Here is a 24,383-nt window from a genome sequence, read left to right on the forward strand (position 1 = left end):
TGTGGGGGCGCGGGTGGGAAAAGATACAAACAGAAAGGAAAGAGAGTGTGACAGGGGGTGGGGGGGGGGTGGGGGGAGAGAGGGGGAGGGAGGGAGATGACAGGAAGAGACACAGTGCCTCTTTGAGAGGGGCAGACGCAGAGAGGGGCAGACAGACAGACACAGTAGCCTCAAGGTAAAGGAAGGGAGCAGCCTGCCCCACCTCAAGATATTTATCAACATGAAAACCTCGATGTCGATGATGTTCTAGGCATTGTGCCTGTTTTATGGTTTTCCCCTCACACACGTGTTTTCTCTCTCTCATCTGACAGGCTTTGGGGAGTGAGGAGGTGAGTTACTCACCACAGGATTCCTAGCCTCTGACCTGCTCTTGTAGCCACAGTATTTATATGGCTGGTCCAGTTCAGTTTCTGGTCAATGGCAATCCCCAGGCTGTTGATAGTGGGGGATTCACTGATGGTAATGCCATTGAATGTCAAGGGGAGATGGTTAGATTCTCTCTTGTTGGAGATGCTCATTACCTGATACTTGTGTGGCACGAATGTTACTTGCCACTTATCAGCCCAAACCTGGATATTGTCCAGGTCTAGCTGCATTTAGACATGGACTTTTTCAGTATCGGAGGAGTGTGTGTGATGCTGCTAATTCAGTGGAATGAGAATGCCTTTCCTTTCCTGTTGATTTTAATTTTGTTTAGTGCTCCCAGCTTTATTGATGTTTCCCATTGAAGTTAAAATATTCAATATTTAATCAGTGCAAAGCATATTATTCGATAGCTCGTATGCATTCACACAACAGAAATGTTCCAAGGTGCTTCACAAAATGGTAACAGACAATAATCGACACTGAGACAAAGAAAGAGAATTGGCCAAAGCCTCAAAGGTTGGAATTGAAGGAGCATTTGGGGAGTGAGAGACCGAGAGGTTTAGGGAGGGAATTCCAGAGCTTAGGGCCCAGGCAGCTGAAGGTACAGCAGTGATGGGAGTGGATATACGTGAGCAGTCATTGAGGAATTGAGTAGCTGATGTTTAGAGAAGGGATTCAGTGTGAGCTGCTTCCTGTTTGAGTGTGCACAGTTCTGGGTGACGTGTTGCTCAGGAAGTAGGGGCTTTTATCACACAAGTTCTTGCTTTCCTGTCTGTAATGCAGGAAACTCGAGACTAGTCTGCATTGCACAGGCTGCGTCTCTCTGGTCTCTGCAGGGATAAGTGCTGTGATAGGCTTGTTAGCAAAATTGAAGTCCAGGAGATAGATGGGGCAGTAGCAGCAGAGATACAAAATTGGCTTAGGGATAGAAAAAAGAGAGTTTGGTGAACAGTTGTTTATTTGGAGTGGGGCAGGTATATGGTGGAGTTGCCCAAGATTCAGTATGAAGACCACTGTTACCTTTGATCTACACTAATGACTTGGACTTGGGGGTGCAGAGCACAATTTCAAAATTTGCAGATGACACGAAACTTGGAAGCGTAATAAAAAGTGAGGAAGATAGTTGTAGACTTCAAGAGGGCATAGGCTGGTGGAACGGGTGGACTTATGAAATTAAATGCAGGAATATGTGAGGGGTTCGATTTTGGCCAGGCGAATGATGCTACAATTCTAAAGTGGGTGTAAGAACAGACAGAGCTGAGTTTGTTTGCTTGAAAAAAAGAGACTGTTTTTAAATTTGTTCATTGGGCGTGGGCGTGGGTGGCCAGCATTTATTGTACACCTCTAATTGTCCTTGTTCAGAGGGTATTTAAGAGTCAGGGCCTGGAGTCACATGTAGGCCAGACCAGGTAAGGATGGCAGATTTCCTTCCCTAAAGAGCATTAGTGAACCAGATACATCAGACTTTTAATTCCAGCCTTTTATTGAATTCACATTTCACGTGGTGAGATTCGAACCTGGGATCTCTATATTGCTAATCCAGTGACAATATCACTATGCCACTGCACTCCTCAGGACACTTGGCAAGAATACCAATGTAAGGGGAAAACAGCAATTTATACTGTATGTGAAGAGAGTGCTGATTGGTTGGCAAGTGGCATTTTCATGAAGAATGCACCAATGTGCGAATCCAGCCTGGGTTCGTGTGTGAGTCCGGCCCTACAACAAGATGTTGGCTCTTAACTGCTCCCTAAAGCGGCCCAGCAACCTAAACCAGGGCCCACTATCATCATTTCAAACCAATATGTGTGAGTTTAGCAGTGACACCCACATCCTGAGACTGGACAAAAAAGCAAACCACTGTAGCACCTGATAAACGAGCTTGTTTTACAGATCACTTATCTCTGAGGTTTATGCCCCTTGCATTTGATGCAAACAACCAATTAGTGCGAGAAGCTGCTAAACTGCCGAAGGTGAGTGGAAGATGCAGGAAGTAGACATCTTTGAGTGTACTAATATAGGCTCACAGTTGAACACAAGTTAAATATCCAAATACAGATAAATGGTTTTTTTGAGTTGTTGTTGGAATGAGTGACAACGCTGACTGCAATAATTTTAAACCCTGGAAGACCCTCGTGTAGCAACTATTACTGCAGCAGCAGCCAGACAGATCTTGCCTGGTTCGGGTGACATAATCTGCTCTCTCAACTCGAGTTTTATTTTCAACACCAACCTAGCCCCTTTTATTGTTCTTGCTGCCAGACCATAGATTGAGTCGACTCAATCTCATTGGAGGTCTTGATCTGGCCTCTGCTGAGTTTGCTAACTATTCAGGTACCTGACATGACCTGCTGCCTTCTCGAGTTCTCTGCCCAAAGGCAGGTCAGACCCATAGCGCCACGACCTCCACCACAGGCTGGGCACGGAGGAAAGTGCTGAATCCACCCCAGCCAGAAAACGGGGATTGAACCCCATGCCGTTGGATCCAATCTGGCCCACACCGGCCATCCAGCCAACTGGAGTCCGAGTCGCTGTTGTAACACACTCTTACATGCATGTTGTAGCCTGGAGCTATGGATAGTGATGGTAGAGGTTCCGGTTTCTTTCCACCACATGGCTGATCAGGAATCTCTCCCGCTCTTACCGCCCACTATTGGTGTGTGTTGGAAGGATTTACAAGTTAATCCTCAACCTGTTTGGCTGCTTTATGAATCCATCTTCTGTAGCCATCAAGCCCTGGAGTTGGACTTGAACCTGGAGCTTCTGGCTCAGAAGCAGGGATGTTACCCGCTGCTCCACAAGATCTCCACATGTCGTGTAGTGAGCTAGAGAGTGTTTCGGTGTGGAAGCTAATATCCTGGAGAATTATCCGTCTTCTAGGGCCTCATAGGTCTGATGGGCATCCAGCTCCTCCTGCAGGTTCACGATGACCCAGCAAATGAGAGGGAGTCCTGGGCTTTTCCCAGCAACTTGGAGGCTGCATTAGCCCCACTGTTCTGAATAGGCCAAGCTCTGGGAATTTTCTGGGATTCTGGGGACTGTATTCTACAGCCCTGTCCAGTTTTCCCACACCCCACCCCACCCCACAAGCTGCAGATCAATGTCTCTGAAGACTGATAATGATAAAAGGAGCTAACATTGTCCAGTTTGATTGCTTTGGCTGCATTGGTTTCTGTTTATAATGTACACATTGGGGTGTCTGTACTTTCTTCACAAACTTGGGCCTCCTCATCGCTAATAAACAGCCGACTGCACAAAACAATTTGACGAGCCAGTTTCAGATTTAATTGTTTTTACATTGAAAAATTTGAAAAATTTAGTGAAGGGCACGCCTCCCAAAGATGCCTGTGTTTATCTTTCCCAAGGAGTTAGCTGTGACTCTGATCCCTAAACCGGCAGATTGTGGGTTCTAGTCTGACTGCACTGGCGTTTTTCAGATGAGACATCTGGTTATTATTACATTGCTGTTTGTGGGAGTTTGCAGTGCGCAAATTGGCAGCCAGGTTTCTTATGTTGCAGCCGACTGATGTCTCATCTAAAAGATAGCACCTCCAACAGTGCGGCACACCCTCAGTACTGACCCTCCAACAGTGCGGCACACCCTCAGTACTGACCCTCCAACAGTGCGGCACTCCTTCAGTACTGACCCTCCAACAGTGCGGCACTCCTTCAGTACTGACCCTCCAACAGTGCGGCACTCCTTCAGTACTGACCCCCCAACAGTGCGGCACTCCTTCAGTACTGACCCCCCAACAGTGCGGCACTCCCTCAGTACTGACCCCCCAACAGTGCGGCACTCCCTCAGTACTGACCCTCCGACGGTGCGGCACTCCCTCAGTACTGACCCTCCGACAGTGCGGCGCTCCCTCAGTACTGACCCTCCGACAGTGCGGCGCTCCCTCAGTACTGGCCCTCCGACGGTGCGGCACTCCCTCAGTACTGACCCTCCGACAGTACGGCGCTCCCTCAATATTGTGCTCAGTGTCTGAATCTAGGATATGTACTCCAACCACTGGAGTAGGACTTGAACCTTAACCACCCAGGCATCCATAGCTTTTACAATTGGGGTTTAATTGGCTGGGGGTGGGTGGAAGAAGATGCTTTTGAAAGACTGTAGTTCTGGTGATGTTTGTGGTATGGTGTTGGGATGGCAACTTTAATTTAATTTTCATTGTCTTCCTTTACCAATCATGGACAGTTTTGGAAATCACTGCGATGTGAGGGGAATGGTGCCGTGGTGTTACAGGTTGGTGCTAAACCCATGGGCTTGGAGCATTGGATAGGGGATTAGAGAAATAACTGGAAACAACTTGAACAGTTTTCACTTGGTTTCTACGATTCTGCTTCAGAATAATTTGCCATCAAATGTAGGCCCGAATCAGCACAAACATTATTGTGTAATATTCTATATGTCTGCAGATATTACTATGTACTCCAGTTTTACAGCTGAATTGAGCTGGAGTTGGTCCTCAGTATGTTAATTCTTTAGATTAAACACAGAATTGTCAAAGGAGACGCGAGCAGTTATATAATCCTGTATCCTATTTATTCTAAATTCCGTGTTTTTGCCGAGTATTCTGTTTGCTTGATTTATCTTACAGTAAAGTCCCGACGTTCGCAGGGGCTCTGTTCCTGCGAAATCTCACCAAGAGTGAAATCGCGAATGGTGAACAAACTTTACAATCGGAGTGAATTAGATTGGTTCCAGCCATCCCCAAATATTACATTTTTAAAGGAAAAGAAGCATTTTAAAACTATATTTTTGGGTAAATGCAGGACAATTTTATTGCAGAAATTGTTTGACAAGCAATTAAACAAGAACAACTTAAAACTTATCAATAACAGAACAGTACAAGTGACAAATTACAGTACATGACTGTAGTGTGCAGATACCGTAGAGTGCAGATACCGTACTGTAGTTGAGAGTGGAGATGGAGGGAGAGGGTTGACGTGGCTGATGCAGGCATTGATGTGGATGGAAAGAAAGATATTATTGTTGACTGCTTCGCCGTTGATTTTCAATTTTGGGAAGTTCTCGGTAGGAGCAGTAGCTGTGTCAATCGCTCTACTAAAGGCGAGGCTTTTATTATGGTCTGTTGCCTGCTTTTTCAAATCTTCGGCTGACTTTATGAGATATGCCATCATCCTGGTTGTGAAAGAGCCTTTTATAGGCTCTTGTCCCTTCTCCTGCTCCTGTTCAGGCACATTTAGGGGGAGGCGGTGGCACAGTGGCATTGTCACTGGACTAGTATTCCATAGACCCAGGGTGATCCTGTGGGGACTGGGTTCGAATCCTGCCACAGCAGATGGCAAAAATTTGAATTCAATAAAAATTTTGAATTAAAAGTCTGACAATGACCATGAAACCATTGTCGATTGTCTTAAAAACCCATCTGGTTCACTAATGCCCTTCAGGGAAGTAAATCTGCCGTCCTTACCTGGCCTGGCCTACATGTGACTCCAGACCAGGTTGACTTTTAAATGCCCTCTGGACTAGGGCAATTAGGGATGGGCAAAAAATGCTGGCCTAGCAAGTGAATGAATAATTTTTAAAATCTCATCAATCCAACCAATTCTTCTGTAGAGAGTTCCTCTTAATGAGATTGAAGTGTCATCCACTTCAGCTGTGGTCGTGTCTTCAAATCCCTCCCTTCCAATTTGTTTTGCCAATTCAACAATCCTGGCCACTTCAGCATCCCCATTTGGGAATCCTGTGAAATCACTCACAGCCTCAGGCCAAATATTTTTTCCAGCAGTCATTGTTTTTATTCATTCATTCACGGGATGTGGGCGTCACTGGCTGGGCCAGCATTTATTGCCCATCCCTAGTTACCCTTGAGAAGGTGGTGGTGAGCTGCCTTCTTGAACCACTGCAGTCCATGTGGTGTAGGTACACCCACTGTGCTGTTAGGAAGGGAGTTCCAGGATTTTGACCCAGTGACAGTGAAGGAACGGCGATATATTTCCAAGTCAGGATGATGACTGACTTGGAGGGGAACTCCCAGGTGGTGGTGTTCCTATGCATCTACTGCACTTGTCCTTCTAGATGGTAGTGGTCGTGGGTTTGGAAGGTGCTGTCAAAGGAGCTTGGTGAGTTTCTGCAGTGCATCTTGTAGATGGTACACACTGCTGCTACTGTGTGTCGGTGGTGAAGGGAGTGAATGTTTGTGGTTGGGGTGCCAATGAAGCAGCTGCTTTGTCCTGGACGTATCCAGCTTCTTGAGTGTTGTTGGAGCTGCACTCATCCAGGCAAATGAGGAGTGTTCTATCACACTCCTGACTTGTGCCTTGTAGATATTGGACAAGCTTTGGGGAGTCAAGAGGTGAGTTACTTGCCACAGGATTCCTAATCTCTGACCTGCTCTTGTAGTCACAGTATTTATATGGTGAGTCCAGTTCCGTTTCTGGTCAATGGCAACCCCCAGAATGTTGATAGTGGGGGATTCGGCGATGCTGATGCCATTAAACGTCGAGGAGTGATGGTTAGATTGTCTCTTGTTGGAGATGGTCATTGTCTGGCACGTGTGTGATGCAAATGTTACTTGCTATTTGTCAGCTCAACCTTGGATATTGTCCAGGTCTTGCTGCATTTGGACTTGGACTGTTTCAGTATCTGAGGAGCTGTGAATGGTGCTGAACATTGTGCAATCATCAGCGAACATCCCCACTTCTGACCTTATGATGGTTGGACCGAGGACACTACTCTGAGGAACCCCTGCAATGATGTCCTGGAGCTGAGGTGATTGATCTCCAACAACCACAACCATCTTCCTTTGTGCTAGGTATGACTCCAACCAGTGGCGAGTTTTCTCCCTCCCCCCTCCCGCTCCCCCAATTCCCATTGACTCCAGTTTTGCTCGGACTCCTTGATGCCACACTCGATCAAATGCAGCCTGTGGTTGAAGCTCTAACTTCATCCCATGAACCCTTAATTACGCCTATTGCTATGGGGGTATTGAATTACTTCCAGCGATCACGGACTGTGGCTGAAGGGTTTGTTTCCAGCAGATGAAGTATGTGGCTGAAACTTTGTTGAGTGTAGGAACCCTCGAATGAGACAATGACCCCAGGTCCATTGGGTTGGATAAGTGAGGTCAGATTTGGGGGTAAAAACAAAATGTCAACATCTGGATGGTTCTCTGGGAGAGAGTGGGATGCCCAGGTGCATTATCGAGGATTAGTAGGACCTGGAAAGATAGCTGCTTTTTCCTCGGCTAAGTGTGGAGCTCTGGCAGAAAACAATTGAGTATTTAAATTTGGGTGCTGTGACCCAGGCATTGCTGTTAGCCTTCCAAAAGGCAGGCAAATGACATTTATTTTTCCCTTTGAAAACTGGAGGGTTTTCTGACCTATAAACCAGCGTTGGTTTATATTTAAAGCCAGTCACATTGGCGCATAGCAGGAGTGTCAGCCTCTCCTTTACTGCTTTAAACCCAGGAGCTGTCTTTCCTTCTTTTGAAATGTAGGTCCCATTTGGCACCTTCTTCCAGAACAGGCCAGTTTCGTCTGCATTGAAGACCTCTGCCTGGTAGCCCCTCTCCTCAGTGTATCCCTGCAGCACCTTGGGGAAACTCTCCTGCAGCTGCCTGGTCAACTGAAGCAGCCTCTCCACTAACTTCACACTATCCAGCCTGAAACGCTTTTTAAAGCAATCGAACCATCCTGTGCCGGCTGAGAATCCTTTGGAAGTCAAAGGAGAGGCACCTTCTGCAGCACCTTCATCATCACTGGCGACACCAGCGCTACCCTCTTTACGTGTTGGTACAGTGCTTTGTTTCGAATGATTGGACCATTAATTGGGGTTCCCCTTTTGATGCTGGTGCTCAATCCACACGTTGAGTAATTTCTCCATTTTCTCTAAATGTGGATCTCTCCTGCTCACAAAAGTTAACCTGGCTGTATGGCTACGAGAAACACTAATATTAGCCCTTTATTTTTTCCTCAGACTGCCTAATGTACCTGAGTGCGGATTCATTCAGAGTATTCCCTGACCAGCATGGTAGCGCTTGCACCATTTTTCAGTCCATCTAAGATTGTGACATTTTGTGCAAGTGTCATCACTTTCCTGGGATGTTTTCTACTTGGCTCAGACTCGCTCATGTTTTGTGCTGCTCTGTACCTGGACTGAAAAGCACGGGCCTGGAGTTATTATATCCTGTCAATTGCAGCAAACTGCGGGCAGTCAGAGACGGCACATGCGCAGTGTGCACTGTCCACCTGGGAAAGACGCGCAGTGTTTTTTTGGGGCTCTGAATTCAGTGTTTTATTAACCCTTCGGGACCAACAAGTGTTTGGGTGAGAAGTTTAACATTTTAAATTGCAGATGAGTGAAGTTTTGGGGCTGTTGACCATGATTGGGTGTACAAACACACTCGGGCAGGTAAACAAATTCGCGATGGGGGGTCACGAATGGCGGGAGTTGACTTGCTGATCTATGTATGAACGCTCAAGGACAAACATTAACATTCTGCATCTTCTCGTGTTTTGGTTTTGTTGAACGTTCGTCATGATAAATATAGCCCACTTTGCTGCCTGCACTCTAACTCGCACCGAGTCCCATTCCCCTGTCATCCCTGTGCTCACTGACCTATATTAGCTCCTGGTCAAGCAACGTCTCGAACCTTAAAATTGACCTGCTATCACTGTTAATCATTTGGGAAAGACCTTAGCCTGATTTGGGCACAGCAAGCTCCCACCAGCAGCAAAAAACAAAGCCAGTCTGTGGAGAGAGAAACAGAGTGCGTGTTTCAAATTGCCCTTTCCTCATTATTATGAAGTGTCAGCCTAGATTGTGTGCTCATGTCTAAAGTAACACTTGAACCCACAACCTTCTAGATCAGAGGCAAGTCCACGACCCGCAGAGCCGCCGCACCTGAGTTCCCACGTAGGAACTATACAAATCCACCTGGATTCTGGAACTGGCAACTGGTTGGGAGATTCTGGAATTTGAGCAAGTTAATACTTGTCAGGAATGAGCAGCCCTGTTCCATTCGAGACCAGAAAGGATAGCAATGTGTAGGAACTAGTGTTATTAACTTCACTGAGTTTGAGATTAGAAGTAGTAAATGCCTAGTAGGAATATTAAATTCGGATCTCTCCCACCTGGTTAGGAGAGCTGGACATTATTGTTTCCTCTTTGCTTAATTCTCACCACTTCCAACCAAAAATAAAACTATTAGAACCTTTGAATCTTAGACATTTACAGCTTTCTTCCAATGCTGCCTCATTCTATGACTCTCGGAGGGAGGCCATTCAGCCCATTGGTGGCGATGCCTTCAGCTGCCTGGGCCCCAAGCTCTGGAATTCCCTCCCTTTACCCCTCTACCTAGGTAAAGGGCTATAGGGAGGGAATTCCAGAGTGTCTTCCAGCTTTAAGATACTCCTTTAAAACCTGTTTGACCAAGCTTTTATCACCTGCCCTGATGTCTCCTTATGTGTCTCGATGTGATATTTTGTTTGATAATCCTCCAGTGAAGCACCTCGGGATGTTTTACTATGGTTAGAGGTGCTATGTAGACATCAGTTGTTGTTGTTGTTTATTGTGTTCTGCTTAAATGATGAGATGGGAAATTCTCTTCCTGGACTTCAGGCCTGGTTATGTTTTGTTTTAAAACAGAGCGAGGAAGAACATGCTCATCTTTCTCATCCCATCACAGTAACTCCGCCTCTTCCCTGAGCAGCTCTCAAGCACCTGCCTCCAAAGTGTCCAGAGCTCTGCGGAGGCAGTCGAGAAACCTGGTAATGTATCTCCTTTAAAAGCCATTTCGAAAGGAAGCTCCGAGGTGCAGTGAACAGTTTTTAATTTCCCTTTGAGAAATGATGCTCCTTTTGTTGCTCTTCCCCTAGCGATCGTTCAAATATGTCTGAATTATATAAAGAATGTGCAGCACAGAATCCGGACCTTTACCCACCTGGTCTACACTCTGTAAGAGCCTACCTCACCACTACCTCACCGTACCAAATCCTCTTCCTCACTGCCCCTGAAATATATCTATACTATTCACTCACCACTCGTTAAGGTGACCAGTTCCACATTTTCACTACTCTCTGGGTAAAGAATTTTCTCCTCAATTCCCTGTGGATTTATTAGTGACTATCTAACATTGATTTATTAGTGACTGTCTTACGTTGTTTTATTAGTTAGTGTCTGTCTTACTGTTGATTGATTTATTAGTTAGTGACTGTTTTACATTGATTTGTTAGTTAGTGACTATCTTAATGTTGATTTATTAGTTAGTGACTGTCTTAATGTTGATTTACTAGTTAGTGACTGTCTGACATCGATTTATTAGTTAGTGACTGTCTGACATCGATTTATTAGTTAGTGACTGTCTTAATGTTGATTTATTAGTTAGTGACTGTCTTACATTGATTTGTTAGTTAGTGACTATCTTAATGTTGATTTATTAGTTAGTGACTGTCTTAATGTTGATTTATTAGTTAGTGACTGTCTTACATTGATTTGTTAGTTAGTGACTATCTTAATGTTGATTTATTAGTTAGTGACTGTTTTACATTGATTTGTTAGTTAGTGACTATCTTAATGTTGATTTATTAGTTAGTGACTGTCTTAATGTTGATTTATTAGTTAGTGATTGTCTTACATTGATTTGTTAGTTGGTGACTATCTTAATGTTGATTTATTAGTTAGTGACTATCTTAATGTTGATTTATTAGTTAGTGACTGTCTTACATTGATTTATTAGTTAGTGACTATCTTACGTTGATTTATTAGTTAGTGACTGTCTTAATGTTGATTTACTAGTTAGTGACTATCTTACATCGATTTATTAGTTAGTGACTGTCTTACATCGATTTATTAGTTAGTGACTGTCTTGCATTGATTTATTAGTTAGTGACTGTCTTGCATTGATTTATTAGTTAGTGACTGTCTTGCATTGATTTATTAGTTAGTGACTGTCTTGCATTGATTTATTAGAGACAGTCACTAATAAATCAATGTAAGACAATCTTACATTGATTTATCAGTGACAATCTTACATTGATTTATTAGTGACTATCTTGCATTGATTTATTAGTTAGTGACTGCCTTGCATTGATTTATTAGTTAGTGACTAACATTGATTTATTAGTGACTGTCTTGCATTGATTTATTAGTTAGTGACTATCTTGCATTGATTTATTAGTTAGTGACTATCTTGCATTGATTTATTAGTTAGTGACTGTCTTGCATTGATTTATTAGTTAGTGACTATCTTGCATTGATTTATTAGTTAGTGACTGTCTTGCATTGATTTACTAGCTAGTGACTGTCTTACGTTGATTTACTAGTTAGTAACTATCTTACATCGATTTATTAGTTAGCGACTATCTTAATGTTGATTTATTAGTTAATGACTGTCTTGCATTGATTTATTAGTTAGTGACTATCTTACATTCATTTATTAGAGACAGTCACTAATAAATCAATGTAAGACAATCTTACATTGATTTATTAGTGACTATATTACATTGATTTATTAGTTAGTGACTGTCTTGCATTGATTTATTAGTTAGTTCTTATATTTATGACCCTTAGTCTCAGACTTCCACAAGTTGTAACATTTTCTCTGGGCCTTACCCAATCAAGCCCTGAAGTATTTTTAAGTACATACACAGGCAACCACACAAGTACACACAGTAAATATTTATGTAGACATTCTTCTATCTGCTTCTTCATTGGGAAATCAATAATAAATGTCTTATTCTAGTTCTACGCATTGGTTTTATGAATACCTCTGTATATGTAGGGCGTGAGAGTCCTTTGCAGAGCCTAACTTAGGCTGGGAGCTGTATTCTAGATGTAACAGGAATGAGTGACTCAACATCAAATAATGTGTGAAAACAACAATTTTTATTAAACAATTATTAACAATAAAAAGGAAAGATAACTTTATTCAAAAGAAAGGAAGAAAAACATATAAAAAGATATGTATTAAAAGAAAGGAAGAAAGGTAACTTAATTGTAGCACAAATGGTAACCCCAAATTGGTCTGTTGAAGACAATTCCCCAAAATGGAAAACAACCCCAAATTAATCTGTTCGAGACAGTTCCCTAAAATGGCACATTTCCCCTTGGTACCTACAGCACCAAGTCTCTGAATAACTTTGCAAGGGGGTTGGACTCTGTCACTCTGTCAACGTCCCTTCCCCCATAATCTTCACTCTGGCTGCAGCTCCGAACGTTGGATGCTGTGTCCCTTTAAGTCCGCTTTCCGGTTCCATTCCAGCCTTCCGAGACCTCCATCCAGACTTTCTCAAAACAAGAGTCTGACAACCATGAACCCTTATTAAACCTTCTCTCGAGCACTGCTAGGCTTGCAGGACTCAGGCTGTTTACACGTCCTTTTGATGGTGTCTCCCATCAATCAAATTATACTGTCCATCAATCAAACTCCATCCCCTGATTCCACACCATAAGACATAGGAGCTGAAATTAGGCCATTCGGCCCATCGAGTCTGCTCCGCCATTCAATCATGGCTGATAAGTTTCTCAACCCCATTCTCCCGCCTTCTCCCCGTAACCTTTGATCCCCTTACCAATCAAGAACCTATCTATCTCGGTCTTAAATACACTCAATGACCTGGCCTCCACAGCCTTCTGTGGCAATGAATTCTATAGATTCACCACTCTCTGGCTAAAGAAGTTTCTCCTCATCTCTGTTCTAAAAGGTCTTCCCTTTACTCTGAGGCTGTGCCCTTGGGTCCTAGTCTCTCCTACTAATGGAAACATCTTCCCCACGTCCACTCTATCCAGGCCTTTCAGTATTCTGTAAGTTTCAATCAGATCCCCCCCCTCATCCTTATAAACTCCACCGAATATAGACCCAGAGTCCTCAAACGTTCCTCATTCCTTTCATTCCTGGGATCATTCTCGTGAACCTCCTCTGGACCCTCTCCAGGGCCAGCACATCCTTCCTGAGATACGGAGTCCAAAATTGCTCACAATATTCTAAATGTGGTCTGGCCAGAGCCTTATAAAGCCTCAGCAGCACATCCCTGCTTTTATATTCTAGTCCTTTCGAAATAAATGCCAACATTGCATTTGTCTTCCTAACTACCGATTCAACCTGCAAGTTAACTTTAAGAGAATCCTGGACTAGGACTCCCAAGTCCCTTTGCACTCCAGATTTCTGAATTCTTTCCCCATTTAGAAAATAGTCTATGCCTCTATTCTTCCTACCAAAGTGCATGACCTCACACTTCCCCACATTGTATTCCATCTGCCACTTCTTTGCCCATTCTCCTAACCTGTCCAAATCCTTCTGCAAACTCCCCGCCTCCTCAATACTACCTGTCCTTCCACCTATCTTTGTATCATCTGCAAACTTAGCCAGGATGCCCTCAGTTCCTTCATCTAGATCATTAATGTATAAAGTGAAAAGTTGTGGTCCCAACACTGACCCCTGCGGAACTCCACTAGTCACCGTCCGCCATCCTGAGAAGGACCCCCTTATCCCCACTCTCTGCCTCCTGCCAGACAGCCAATCTTCTTCACACCATAGTTGACTGCCCCATGTGCAAAGTTATCCATTGTCCTGGCTTGTAGTTCAACGGTCATCCAATGCAGTAAGGATTGATTCCTGTTAAACAACAGAAAACAACTTTTATTTTAGCAAATCTGGCTGCAAGAGGAAACCAGTAGTTTAGACAGAACATCAGCTGCTTCTTTGGCCAGTATGAAAACAAGTGGAGTTCTTGGGGGGGGGGGAATAAACAAGTCCACAGTTGCTAATATCACTACTGATTTCTATTGAATACACAATTGATTAATTCCTTGACTTAATCAAAGCACAATCAGACTTAGTTTTAAATCAAGGTCTACGAAGTAACTTCTAAAAATTCAATACAGACTTAATACAGGTTCTCTTAAAATCAAGAGCAAAGCAGAAATGAAAAGCAAAAATATAAAATTGCAAAAAATCAATGATTGCAGGCCTACATATACACTCTGCTTCTTATTCCATTGTATTCCTAACCAGCCTGGGAACTGGTAGTGGGATTAATTATTCACTTGAGATCTCATAACCAGATCTTTTCTTTGGCTACAAATCCTTAACTATCCCTGGGAGGCAATTGCCAGACTTCCCAGAATTGAGAGTAACTCTCACTGAATAAATCCCAACAACCTGTGCTGGATCAGCTGTAGCCTTGCCGCCTTGAGATTTGCAGACAGCAATATAAAACTTGCTGCTTTGATATTGAGTAAAGCTGGGGACAGGATTCTGGCTGAATCTGACACTTTAACACCCCTTGTATCACGGAATGATAGAACCTTACAGCACAGGAAGGGAGGCCATTTGCTACATCATGTGTGTGTTGGCTCTTTGAAAGAACTGTCCTATTCGCCCCATATGCCAGTAATTTCCCCCTGGCCTTGTAAATTAAACCTTGTCAATTATATGGTCAATTGCCTTTTAAAAGTTCCTATGGAATATGATTCCATCACCTTTCAAGGTAGCGCATTCCAGATCTTAATCCTCTGGGTGAAGTTTCTCATTTCCTCATTTACTACAACAGGATTTGAAGGAGCAGCAAACAGACCAGAGTTAGGCCAAAAAAATGTTAATTTTCACATAGCAGATATATATTGTCTATAAATGCTGAATGGGACTAACCAGCATTGGCATGATGGGCCAAATAGCCTCCTGCGCTGTAAGATTCTGTGATATTGATTGATTTTAATGATGGAATTTCATTGATTCAGTACTTTAAAATATGCAGTCTGTACTTTCAAATCCTGGAGTACTTAGTACATTTAAATTGAGATCTTTTTTAAATTATGTATATTCATATTAATTTTAAATCAGCAATTGATAGATCTAACCAAAGGTATTTAAGGATTTGGGGCAAAGGCAGGGATATGGAGTTAGAACGTATCATAAGAAATAGGAACAGGAATAGGCCATACAGCTCCTGTCGCCTGCTCTGCCATTCAATAAGACCATGGCTGATCTATGGCCTTAACTCCACTTTCCTGCCTGTTCGCCATAATCTTTGATTCCCTTAGAGACTATAAATCTGTCTATCTCAGCCTTAAATATATTCAATGATGAAGCATTCGCAACCCCCTGGGGTGGAGAATTCCAAAGGTTCACAGCCCTCTGAGTGAAGATGTTTCTCCTCACCTCAGTCATAAATGATCAGCCCCTCATCTTGTGATTTGTCCCTATGTTCTAGATTCCCTAGCCAGGGAAAAAAACATCAGTGTATACCCTTCAGAATATCGGGTTTCAACGAGGTCGCCTCTCATTCTTCTATAGTCCAGAGAATATAAACCCAATTTACTCAGCCTCTCATCATAGGACAACCCTCTCATCCTAGGAACCACCCAGTGAACCTTCACTGTACCACCTTCAACAGAAATATATCCTCCTTTAAATATAGAGGCCAAAACTGCGCGCTGTATTCCAAGTGTGGTCTCACTAAAGTCTCGTAGAATTTGAGCAAGCCTTCCTTATTCTTGTACTCCAATCTCCTTGCAATAAAAACCAACATGCCATCGGCCTTCCTGATTGCTTGCTGTACCTGCACGTTAATTTTCTGTGTTCTTTGTACAAGCCCCTGTGAACATTATTTACAAGTTTCATGCCCTTTTTAAAAAAAATCTGTTTTGCTATTCTTACTACTAAGGTAAACAACCTCTCACTCCTCCATGTTATACTCCATTTGCCACCTTGTTGCCCATTCACTGAACCTATCTATATCTCTTTGCAGCCTCTTTGTGTCCTCCTCACAGCTTACATTGGAGATCTTGTGGCACAATGGGTAGTCACAGAATTGTTATGGCGTAGGAGGAGGCCGTTCAGCCCATCGTGTCTGCACTGTCTCTCCAAATGAGTAACTCACTTAGTGCCATTCTCCCATCTTCACATTCTTCCTTTTCAGATAACAGTCTAATTCCCTTTTGAATGTTTCAATTTCCCATAAGAAATCCATGCTGATTCTCCTTAATTAACCTACATTTGTCCATGTGACTATTAATTTTGCCCTGCATTATTGTTTCTAGAAATCTCCCCACCACCAAAGTTAAACTGACTGGCTTGTAGTTGCTGGGCTTATCTTCACACCACCTTTTGAACAAGTGTATAACATTTGCAATCTCCAGTCCTCTAGGGCCATCCTGAATCTAAGGAGAATTGAAAAATTATGGCCAGTGTCTCTGCAATTTCCACCCTCACCTCCCTCAGCATCCTTGGATGCATCTCGTCCAGTCCTGGTACCTTATCCACTTTAAGTACAGATAAACTTTCCAATACCACCACATCCTAATTTTAAATCCATCAAGTCTGAATTTCTTCCTCCTTTCACTGTGGCCTTGGTAGCATCATCTTCTTTGGTAAAGACAGATGCAAAATATTCAATTAGTACCTCAGTTATATCCCCTGCCTCCATGTGTAAATCCCTTTTTCAGTCCCTAATTGACCCTACTTCTCCTTTTACTACCTTTTTACTATTTATATGCCTATAGAAGACTTTTGGATTCCCTTTTATTTAGCTGCCAGTCTCTCTTCATACTCCCTCTTTGCTTCTCTTATTTACTCCTCCTTTGAACCTTCTATATTCAGCCTGGTTCTCAATTTTATTTTCTTCCTGACATAAGCATACTTTTTATTTCTTTATCTTAATTTCTACCTTCTTTATCATCCAGGGAGCTCTGGATTTGTTTGCCCTACCTTTCTCTTTCGAGGGAATATGCTTTGACTGTCCCTGAACTATCTCTTCTTTGAAGGTAGCCCACTGATCAGCAACTGTTTTTCTGCCAACCTTTGAGTCCAATTTATTCAGCCCAGATCTGTTCTTACCCCACTGAAGTTAGCTTTCCCCTGGTTAATTTTTCTTACTGGACTGTTCTTTGATCTTTTCTATAGTCAACCTAAAACGTATGATACAATGATCACTGACTCCTAACATTGACCTACTTGGCCCACCTCACTCCCAAGAACCAGGTCTAGCAGCGCCTCCTTCCTTGTTGGACTGGAAATATCCTGTTATAGAAGATTATCCTGAACACACTCTAGGAACTCTTGCCCCTCTTTGCCCTTTACACTACTATAATCCCAGTCTATATTCAGATGATTAAAGCCTCCCATTATAAGCACTCTATATAATTTTTACACCTCTCTGTAATTTTGCAAACTTGTTCTTCTACATCCTTCCCTCTAGTTGGTGACCTATAGACTACACCGAGCAATGTAATTGCACCTTTTTTGTTCCTGACCTCTAGCTAAATAGATTCTGTCCTTGATCCCTGTGGAACATACTCTTTCTCCAGCACTGCAATGCTCTCCTTTATCAATACTGCCACCTCTCCCCCTTTTCTTCTTTTCCTATCTTTCCTGAACACCTTGCATCCAGGAATATTTAACACCCAGTCCTGCCCTACTTTGAGCCAGGTCTCTGTTATAACCACAACATCGTATGACAATCTGGACCTCTAACTTGCCAAACTTATTTACCACACTCCAGGCACTCTCAAACAAGCTCAGTATTATTATTCATTCATGGGATGTGGATATCATTGGCTAGGAAGCATTTATTGCCCATCCCTAATTGCCCTCATTCAGAGAGCAATTAAGAGTCAACCACATTGCGGTGGGTCTGGAGCCACATGTAGGCCAGACCAAGTAAGGACAACAGATTCCCTTCCCTAAAGGGCATTAGTGACCCAGATGGGTTTTTATGACAGTCGGCAATGGTTTCATGGTCATCATCAGACTTTTGATTCCAGTTTTTTATTAAATTCAAATTTCACCATCTGCCGTGGTGGGATTTGAACCTGGATCTCCATAGCATTACCCTGGGTCTCTGGAATAATAGTCCAGTGACAATGTTGCTGTCTCTTTTACTCTGATCCCACCTATTAACTTATTATTTTACTATCTATTGCTCCAAGTATTCTGTGCCCCTTGGCATTCCTCTCTCCTGGTTATTAGCTCCTGGTTCTCACACCGCTGCTGAGTTAGTTTAAACCCTCCCGAACAGCACTAGCAAGGAATTCTTACCCAGCTTTGTTCAGACGCAACCCATCTTGGCCTGTACAGGTCCCATCTCCCCCAGAGCCGACGCTGACGTCCCAAGAACCTAAAGCCCCCCAACTCCCTCACCATCTTTCCAGCCACACATTCATCTGCCCTATCCTCCTACTTCTGTACTTACTTGCACGTGGCACTGGGAGTAATCTGGAGGTTATTACTTTAGCTAATTTTCTACCTTGCTCCTTAAATTCTGACCACAGGACCACATCCCTCTTTTTACCTATGTCATTGGTTCCATTGTAGACTCTGACTGCTGGCTGTTCACCCCCCTCCCCCAGGGTGCTCTGCAGCCGCTCAGTGATATCCTTGACCCTGGTACCAGGGAGGCAACAAACCACCCTGGATTCACGTCAGCAGCCAAGTAACTATCGAATCGTCTACCAGTATTGTTCTTCCAGTCTTCCTTGTACCCCCTCCCCGCCCCCATATAGCTGAGCCACCTGTGGTACCATGGATTTGGCTCTGGCTGCACTCCCCGGATGAATCATCACTCTCATCAGCATTCAGAACTGAATACGTGTTGGAGAGTGGGATGCACTCAGAGACTCCTGCTCTACCTACCTGTTCCTTTTTCACTGTCTGGTGGTCACCCATCCCCTTTCTCCCTGCATACCTTTAAGCTGCGGGGTGACCACATCTATAAATGTGCTATCCACGTAACCCTCAACCTCACAGAGGCTCCGCAGTGATGTCAGCTGCTGCTCGAGTTCCACAACCCGGAGCTCAAGCTGCTGCAACTGGCGACACTTCTTGCACAAATGGTCATCCAGGACATGGGAAACGTCCTGGAGTCTCCACATAGCACAGGATGGGCGCTCTCAAGGTTGGAGCAGCCCTGCCATTACTCTATTTATTAACTAATAACCTTGTTACTGCAATTAAACTTTCCTACTGGGAATAAGCCTTACCAATATTAGTAAAACTTGACCAACATTAATAAAACTTACTACTATTAATAAACCTTAGCAATATTGGTAAACCCTATGAATACTTACTATACCTTACTAGTGATAATAAACCTTACTATCGATAAACATTACTAATATTGATGATTCCTACTAATACTTAATACAACTTACAAGAAGTAATAAACCCTATTTTGTGAAACAAAAAAGATAAGACTCACCAGGTTATTCCCTAGTTTAGATTGGAAATACTACCAGCCAATCACCTACCTGTATCCCTGTGATGTCACACCTCATTCCCCTCCCCATCCTCCCCCAAATCCGAGCTCTGACTGGAAACTGCCTAGCCCCGCTGCTCTCAGACTGAGCTCCCGCCTTCCCTCTGCAGCCTTTCTAGCCCCGCTGCTCTCAGACTGAGCTCCCGCCTTCTCCCTCTCAGCTCTTTATAGCCCCGCTGCTCTTGTTTGTTTGCATGTCTCGGACTGAGCTCTCCCCTTCCCCCTGTGCAGTCTTTGTAGCCCCGCTAGTGTCCCTGCCTCTGAGCCAGATGCTCCAGGTTCAAGCCCCACTCCTGGACTTCATGGCCAAGGAAGGTGTGTTCATGACGTGGCCAAACAGTATCAACCTGTCAGTCCTTCCAACACACGCCAATGGCAGGCAGTAAGAGCGGGAGAAATTCCTGGCCAGCCGTACCATCACCTTCCATACTACAGACTACCAACATGCATGTAAAAGTGTATGCTGCCACAGCAACTTTCAATCTGAGTAATTTGTAAAACACACACACACACACACACACACACACACACGTGTATCATCAGCAAACATGGATACATTACTCTCTGTCTCCTCATCAGGCCATTAATATAGGTTGTAAATAGCTGAGGCCCCAGCACTGACTCTTGTGACATGCCACTAATCACAGCCTAACAACTTGAAAATGCATGTGACTGTGCCCCCATTTTCTAGACTCCCCAACCAGGAGAAGCAGCCTCTGTGTCTGCTCTGCCAAGTCTCTTCAGAATCTTGTATGTTTCAATAAGATCACCTCTCATTCTTCCAAACTTCAGCGGTTATAGATTCAGTTTCCTCGTCATAGGACAACCCTCTCATTCCAGAGACCAATGTCGTGAAGCTTTGCTGTACTGACTCCAAGACAAGTATATCCTGGCTAATATTAGGTCACATAGGCTCATTGAACAGCAGAGCAGGCTCAAAAAAACTGAAAGGCTTGCTCCTGTTCCTATTTCCTATACATGGAGTACTTTGAAGTATTTGTGCTTGGTTTATACTGAAGTATCCTTCTGTTTGTTTCAGGAGATGACTGAGAATGGGAGCCATCAGCTGGTGGTGAAAGCCAAGTTTAATTTCAAACAGACCAATGAAGATGAGCTTTCCTTTTCAAAAGGCGACATTCTTTGTGTTACGCGAGTTGAAGATGGAGGATGGTGGGAAGGCGCGCTCAAAGGACGATCAGGCTGGTTCCCTAGCAACTATGTGCGAGAGATAAAACCAAGTGGTGAGTTGATCACTCCTATGTAAATCCCACTCTTCATTCTGTATTTTCAGTTCACTGGCCAATCAGGAACATTCAGTGCAGGAGTAGAAAGTTTCCACTTTTTGCTCAATAGCTAAATTAATGATTTTTCCCTGAAACGTATTTCACCAAATGGGAATAGATGTATCATTTATTTCATCAAATTAACTCCTTCACTCAAAGAAAGATAAACAAGTGTAAATTGTTCTTGCAAATGTTGTTTTACGATGTGTTTACAACCATCTAGGTCTTACTCTCTGAAATTTCCACCTTAATTCTCTCCACCTCCTCCCTACTGTCCACCTCTCCTGCTGCTTTATTCACTCCATATCACCGCCTTTCCTTCTCTGTAAACCCGCCTGACTTTCCACCTTCCCCTCCACTTCTATAAACCTCAGAGCCCATCTCTTTGACTGTTTATTTTGACTTTCTTTTTGGGTCCTTCTAAAGCCTCTGTTCCTGGTTCAGCATCTGACCACTGTCTTTTCTGTGAAATGCAGTGAAGGTGTTGGAAATGGACAGTGTTCTTCAAGGACATTTGTGCGCTGATGATGGGATATGAATAAATGTTCAACAATTGGTTCAAATCTCGTGACCTGTGGAGAATAAGCAAGTTTCAGCAAAACTCATGGTTTAATTTCACCACATGTCACAGAACGTCCTCTAGTAATTTTCAAAAGGTGCAGGAGCCTGGAAGCCTGGACTAATAACCCGGAGGATGTGGGTTCAAATCCCACCTGAGTCTGAGAATTTGAATTCAATTTGAAAGAAAGGACTTGGAAATGTAAAGCTGGTCAACAAAAAAGTGACCATGAAGCTGTCAGATTGTCATTAAAAACCTGACTGGTTCACTAATGTCCTTTAGGGAAGGGAACCTGCCATCCTTACCTGGTCTGGTGACCGTGAGTTGTTCGTTGTTGTTTACTTTGCTGTTGGGTGAATTAAATCATGGAAAGAGGAATCAATATAATTTACAGAACTTTAATTGCTGCTCCCTGATCCATCTGTGTCCTTTTCAGTCTTTCAACTTGTTTCTTTGGGTCTGAAATTTCCATCTCATCCCTTCCTCCATTTCTTGTCCCTAGCAATCCCACCTCACTATCTCACTCATCTTTGTATACAGACAGGGATCATATTTCTGATATATAATTTTGACATTCAGAATGTAATGATTAAAATAGAGCCTGACATTTGCAGCTACCCTTTCTCACCTTTAATAACTCGGAGCACAGAGGCTCAGAGGAACAAAAAAATCACTGAAAAGGTCGCCTCTTTTGGATTTGAAATTTCTTCCTCAACCAAAGCTCAGTTGTTTAACAAACGCCACTTTGGATTGATAACTAGGAGGTGAACCATCTGCTTTTGCTGACTCCCTGTTGATTTTTGGAGCGCGATTGTGCTGCCAACTGTGACTAACTCTGCAGAATATCGACACACACGAGTGTGACATAAGGAGAGGGGGCAGCGAGTACAAGATGCAAACAGTATTCATTTCCTTAAGAGAAACCTAGATAAAAGGTTTAAAACAGTTATTGAAGTACGCTAACTGACGGTAAAGGCAATGTATTTACAACTCTCTGGTAAGTGTGTGACACCCCTTTGCCAAGTTGCTATTCACTGCACCATGGTGTCCATAAGCTTTCACATTGAGGGCTGCAAGTTGTTGGCTATCAGTTGGAAGCTAATGGTGCTGTAATTGGCTGTGCATAATATTCATCATCCTTCATTATGCACATAGCTCAGAGGAGAGCCACTGGCCTAGCAGGGTAACCTGTGTGTCAGTGTGCATGGGGAATATCCGTATATTGCCTTGTGAGCTTTGCTCTGAATCAGGAAGTTGTGGGTTCGAGTGCCGCTCCTGGATTTGAGCACTTAGCCAACATGCCTTTGGATGCCTCTGATCATCCAGTGCCCTGAGAGAGTAAAAGGACAGGTTTATATTTGTTGATGTCCCACTGGATTATTTCAGGGCCAGTAAAAGAGAGAAAAGAAATTTGTCCAAGTTGTTCAGGTAGCAAGAGGAGATAAACAGTGAAGTTTCAGTGATCCTCTGCCCTGACTCCTGTTAAAGGTTTCCCTCTGGTGATGGTTGGAAATTTTTAAAAATCCACAGTCAGAAACCACTGACAATTGTGTTTTTATGCACAAGCCAATTAAAGAAAAAAATGTTCAGTGCAAATTATGAGTTTGGTATTTTGCATAACTGCTGGAGTGGTGCTGACTGTCAGCAACCTTTCCTACAAAGTAACTGGTGTTTCTGGTGCCCACTGAAGGATATCAATTCCAGTGTGACACTGTGTGCTGCACTCTCCTGCAGAACCGTGTCTGATATGGAGTGTTGGCATTTGCAATTTCCAACCCTTGGTTCAGTTCGTTGCAGCCTATAAGGACCCAATTCCTTCCAAAATTTCACTCAGTGACTTAACAAATGTGTTCATTTGCAGATAAGCCACTTTCCCCCAAGTCTCTCAAAGGATTCGAGACACCTTCAGTCACCAAGAATTATTACAGTTTGGTAAGTGCCTTGTTTTTTAATCTTTGTTTGCATCGTGATAAATCTGTCTAATAAAATATTGCCCGTGAAATAAATTGGCCAGTAAATAGCTTGCAAAAATAATAAGTCCTTTTTAAAATCAGAATAGTTGACCAAACCTATTTTACGATCCATAATTTTTAAAAATAAATTAACTCCATTGGAAAAGCCTTTTTAGCTCAACTCACTCTCACTCACTCTCATATTCTGTATCAAAGCTCTGACTTTGCCTGTTCAGCAGCGGAGGGTCTTCACAGAGCAGGAACATTCTCAACATCTGACAGCATATGTTTTGTGCAGAGCTCCACCCCGAATCTTCGCTTCTACCTAATTGATATTAATGTGCAATATGGCCCGTGGCCTGCTTTTAGAATCTCTCTATTCCAAAGCAAAAGAAGGCAGATGGGAGACGCTCAAGTTTACAATATAATTTTTCTTTAAGGAAAGACTTGGAATTCTGTAGAGCCTTTCACTACCTCAGGACCTTACAAAGTGCTTTCCAGCCCAATGGATTGCTTTTGAAGTGTAGTCAGTGTCGTAATGGAGCATTAATTTGTGCACAGCAAGCTCCCACAGGCAGCAATGTGATAATGACCAGATAAACTGTTTTAGCGATATTAATTGAGGTATAAATATTGCTTTAGGGATATTAATTGAGGTATACATACTGGCCGGGACAGCAGTGAGAACTACCCTGTGCTCAAGTGTATGTCAAATACAGTATATTAAAGTCCTGTAGCAATGGTTCTTTGTTTAATATCTTGTAGTAAGGGGATCCCATTCTGATGTCCAAGGTGCTGCCTTTTGAATGAGACGTCAAACTGAGGCCCCACCTGCCTGTTTGGTGGGTGTCAGAGATCCCACGGCCTGATTTTAAAAGAGAACAGGGGAGTTATCCCAAGTGTCCCGGCTAATATTTATCCCTCAATCAACATCGCAAAAAGAAACATTCTCCGGTCATTAGTACACTGCTGTTTGTGGGATCTTGCTGTGTGCAAATTGGC

General features: G+C 43.3%; 1 protein-coding gene across 2 annotated transcripts in view; it reads left to right on the forward strand.

Annotated features, from left to right (window-relative positions):
* arhgef6 (Rac/Cdc42 guanine nucleotide exchange factor (GEF) 6) overlaps positions 1–24,383 on the forward strand; it is a 166,889-nt gene that overhangs the window by 68,576 nt on the left and 73,930 nt on the right. For both annotated transcript variants that reach the window (XM_078547727.1, XM_078547728.1), the window contains exons 3-5: positions 9,983–10,104; positions 20,627–20,828; positions 23,291–23,361. In XM_078547727.1, the coding sequence (XP_078403853.1) occupies positions 9,983–10,104; positions 20,627–20,828; positions 23,291–23,361 (395 nt within the window). The remainder of the gene's footprint in view (positions 1–9,982; positions 10,105–20,626; positions 20,829–23,290; positions 23,362–24,383) is intronic.

Source organism: Cetorhinus maximus, chromosome 8 (assembly GCF_964194155.1).
Source record: "Cetorhinus maximus chromosome 8, sCetMax3.hap1.1, whole genome shotgun sequence".
NCBI lineage: Eukaryota > Metazoa > Chordata > Chondrichthyes > Lamniformes > Cetorhinidae > Cetorhinus > Cetorhinus maximus.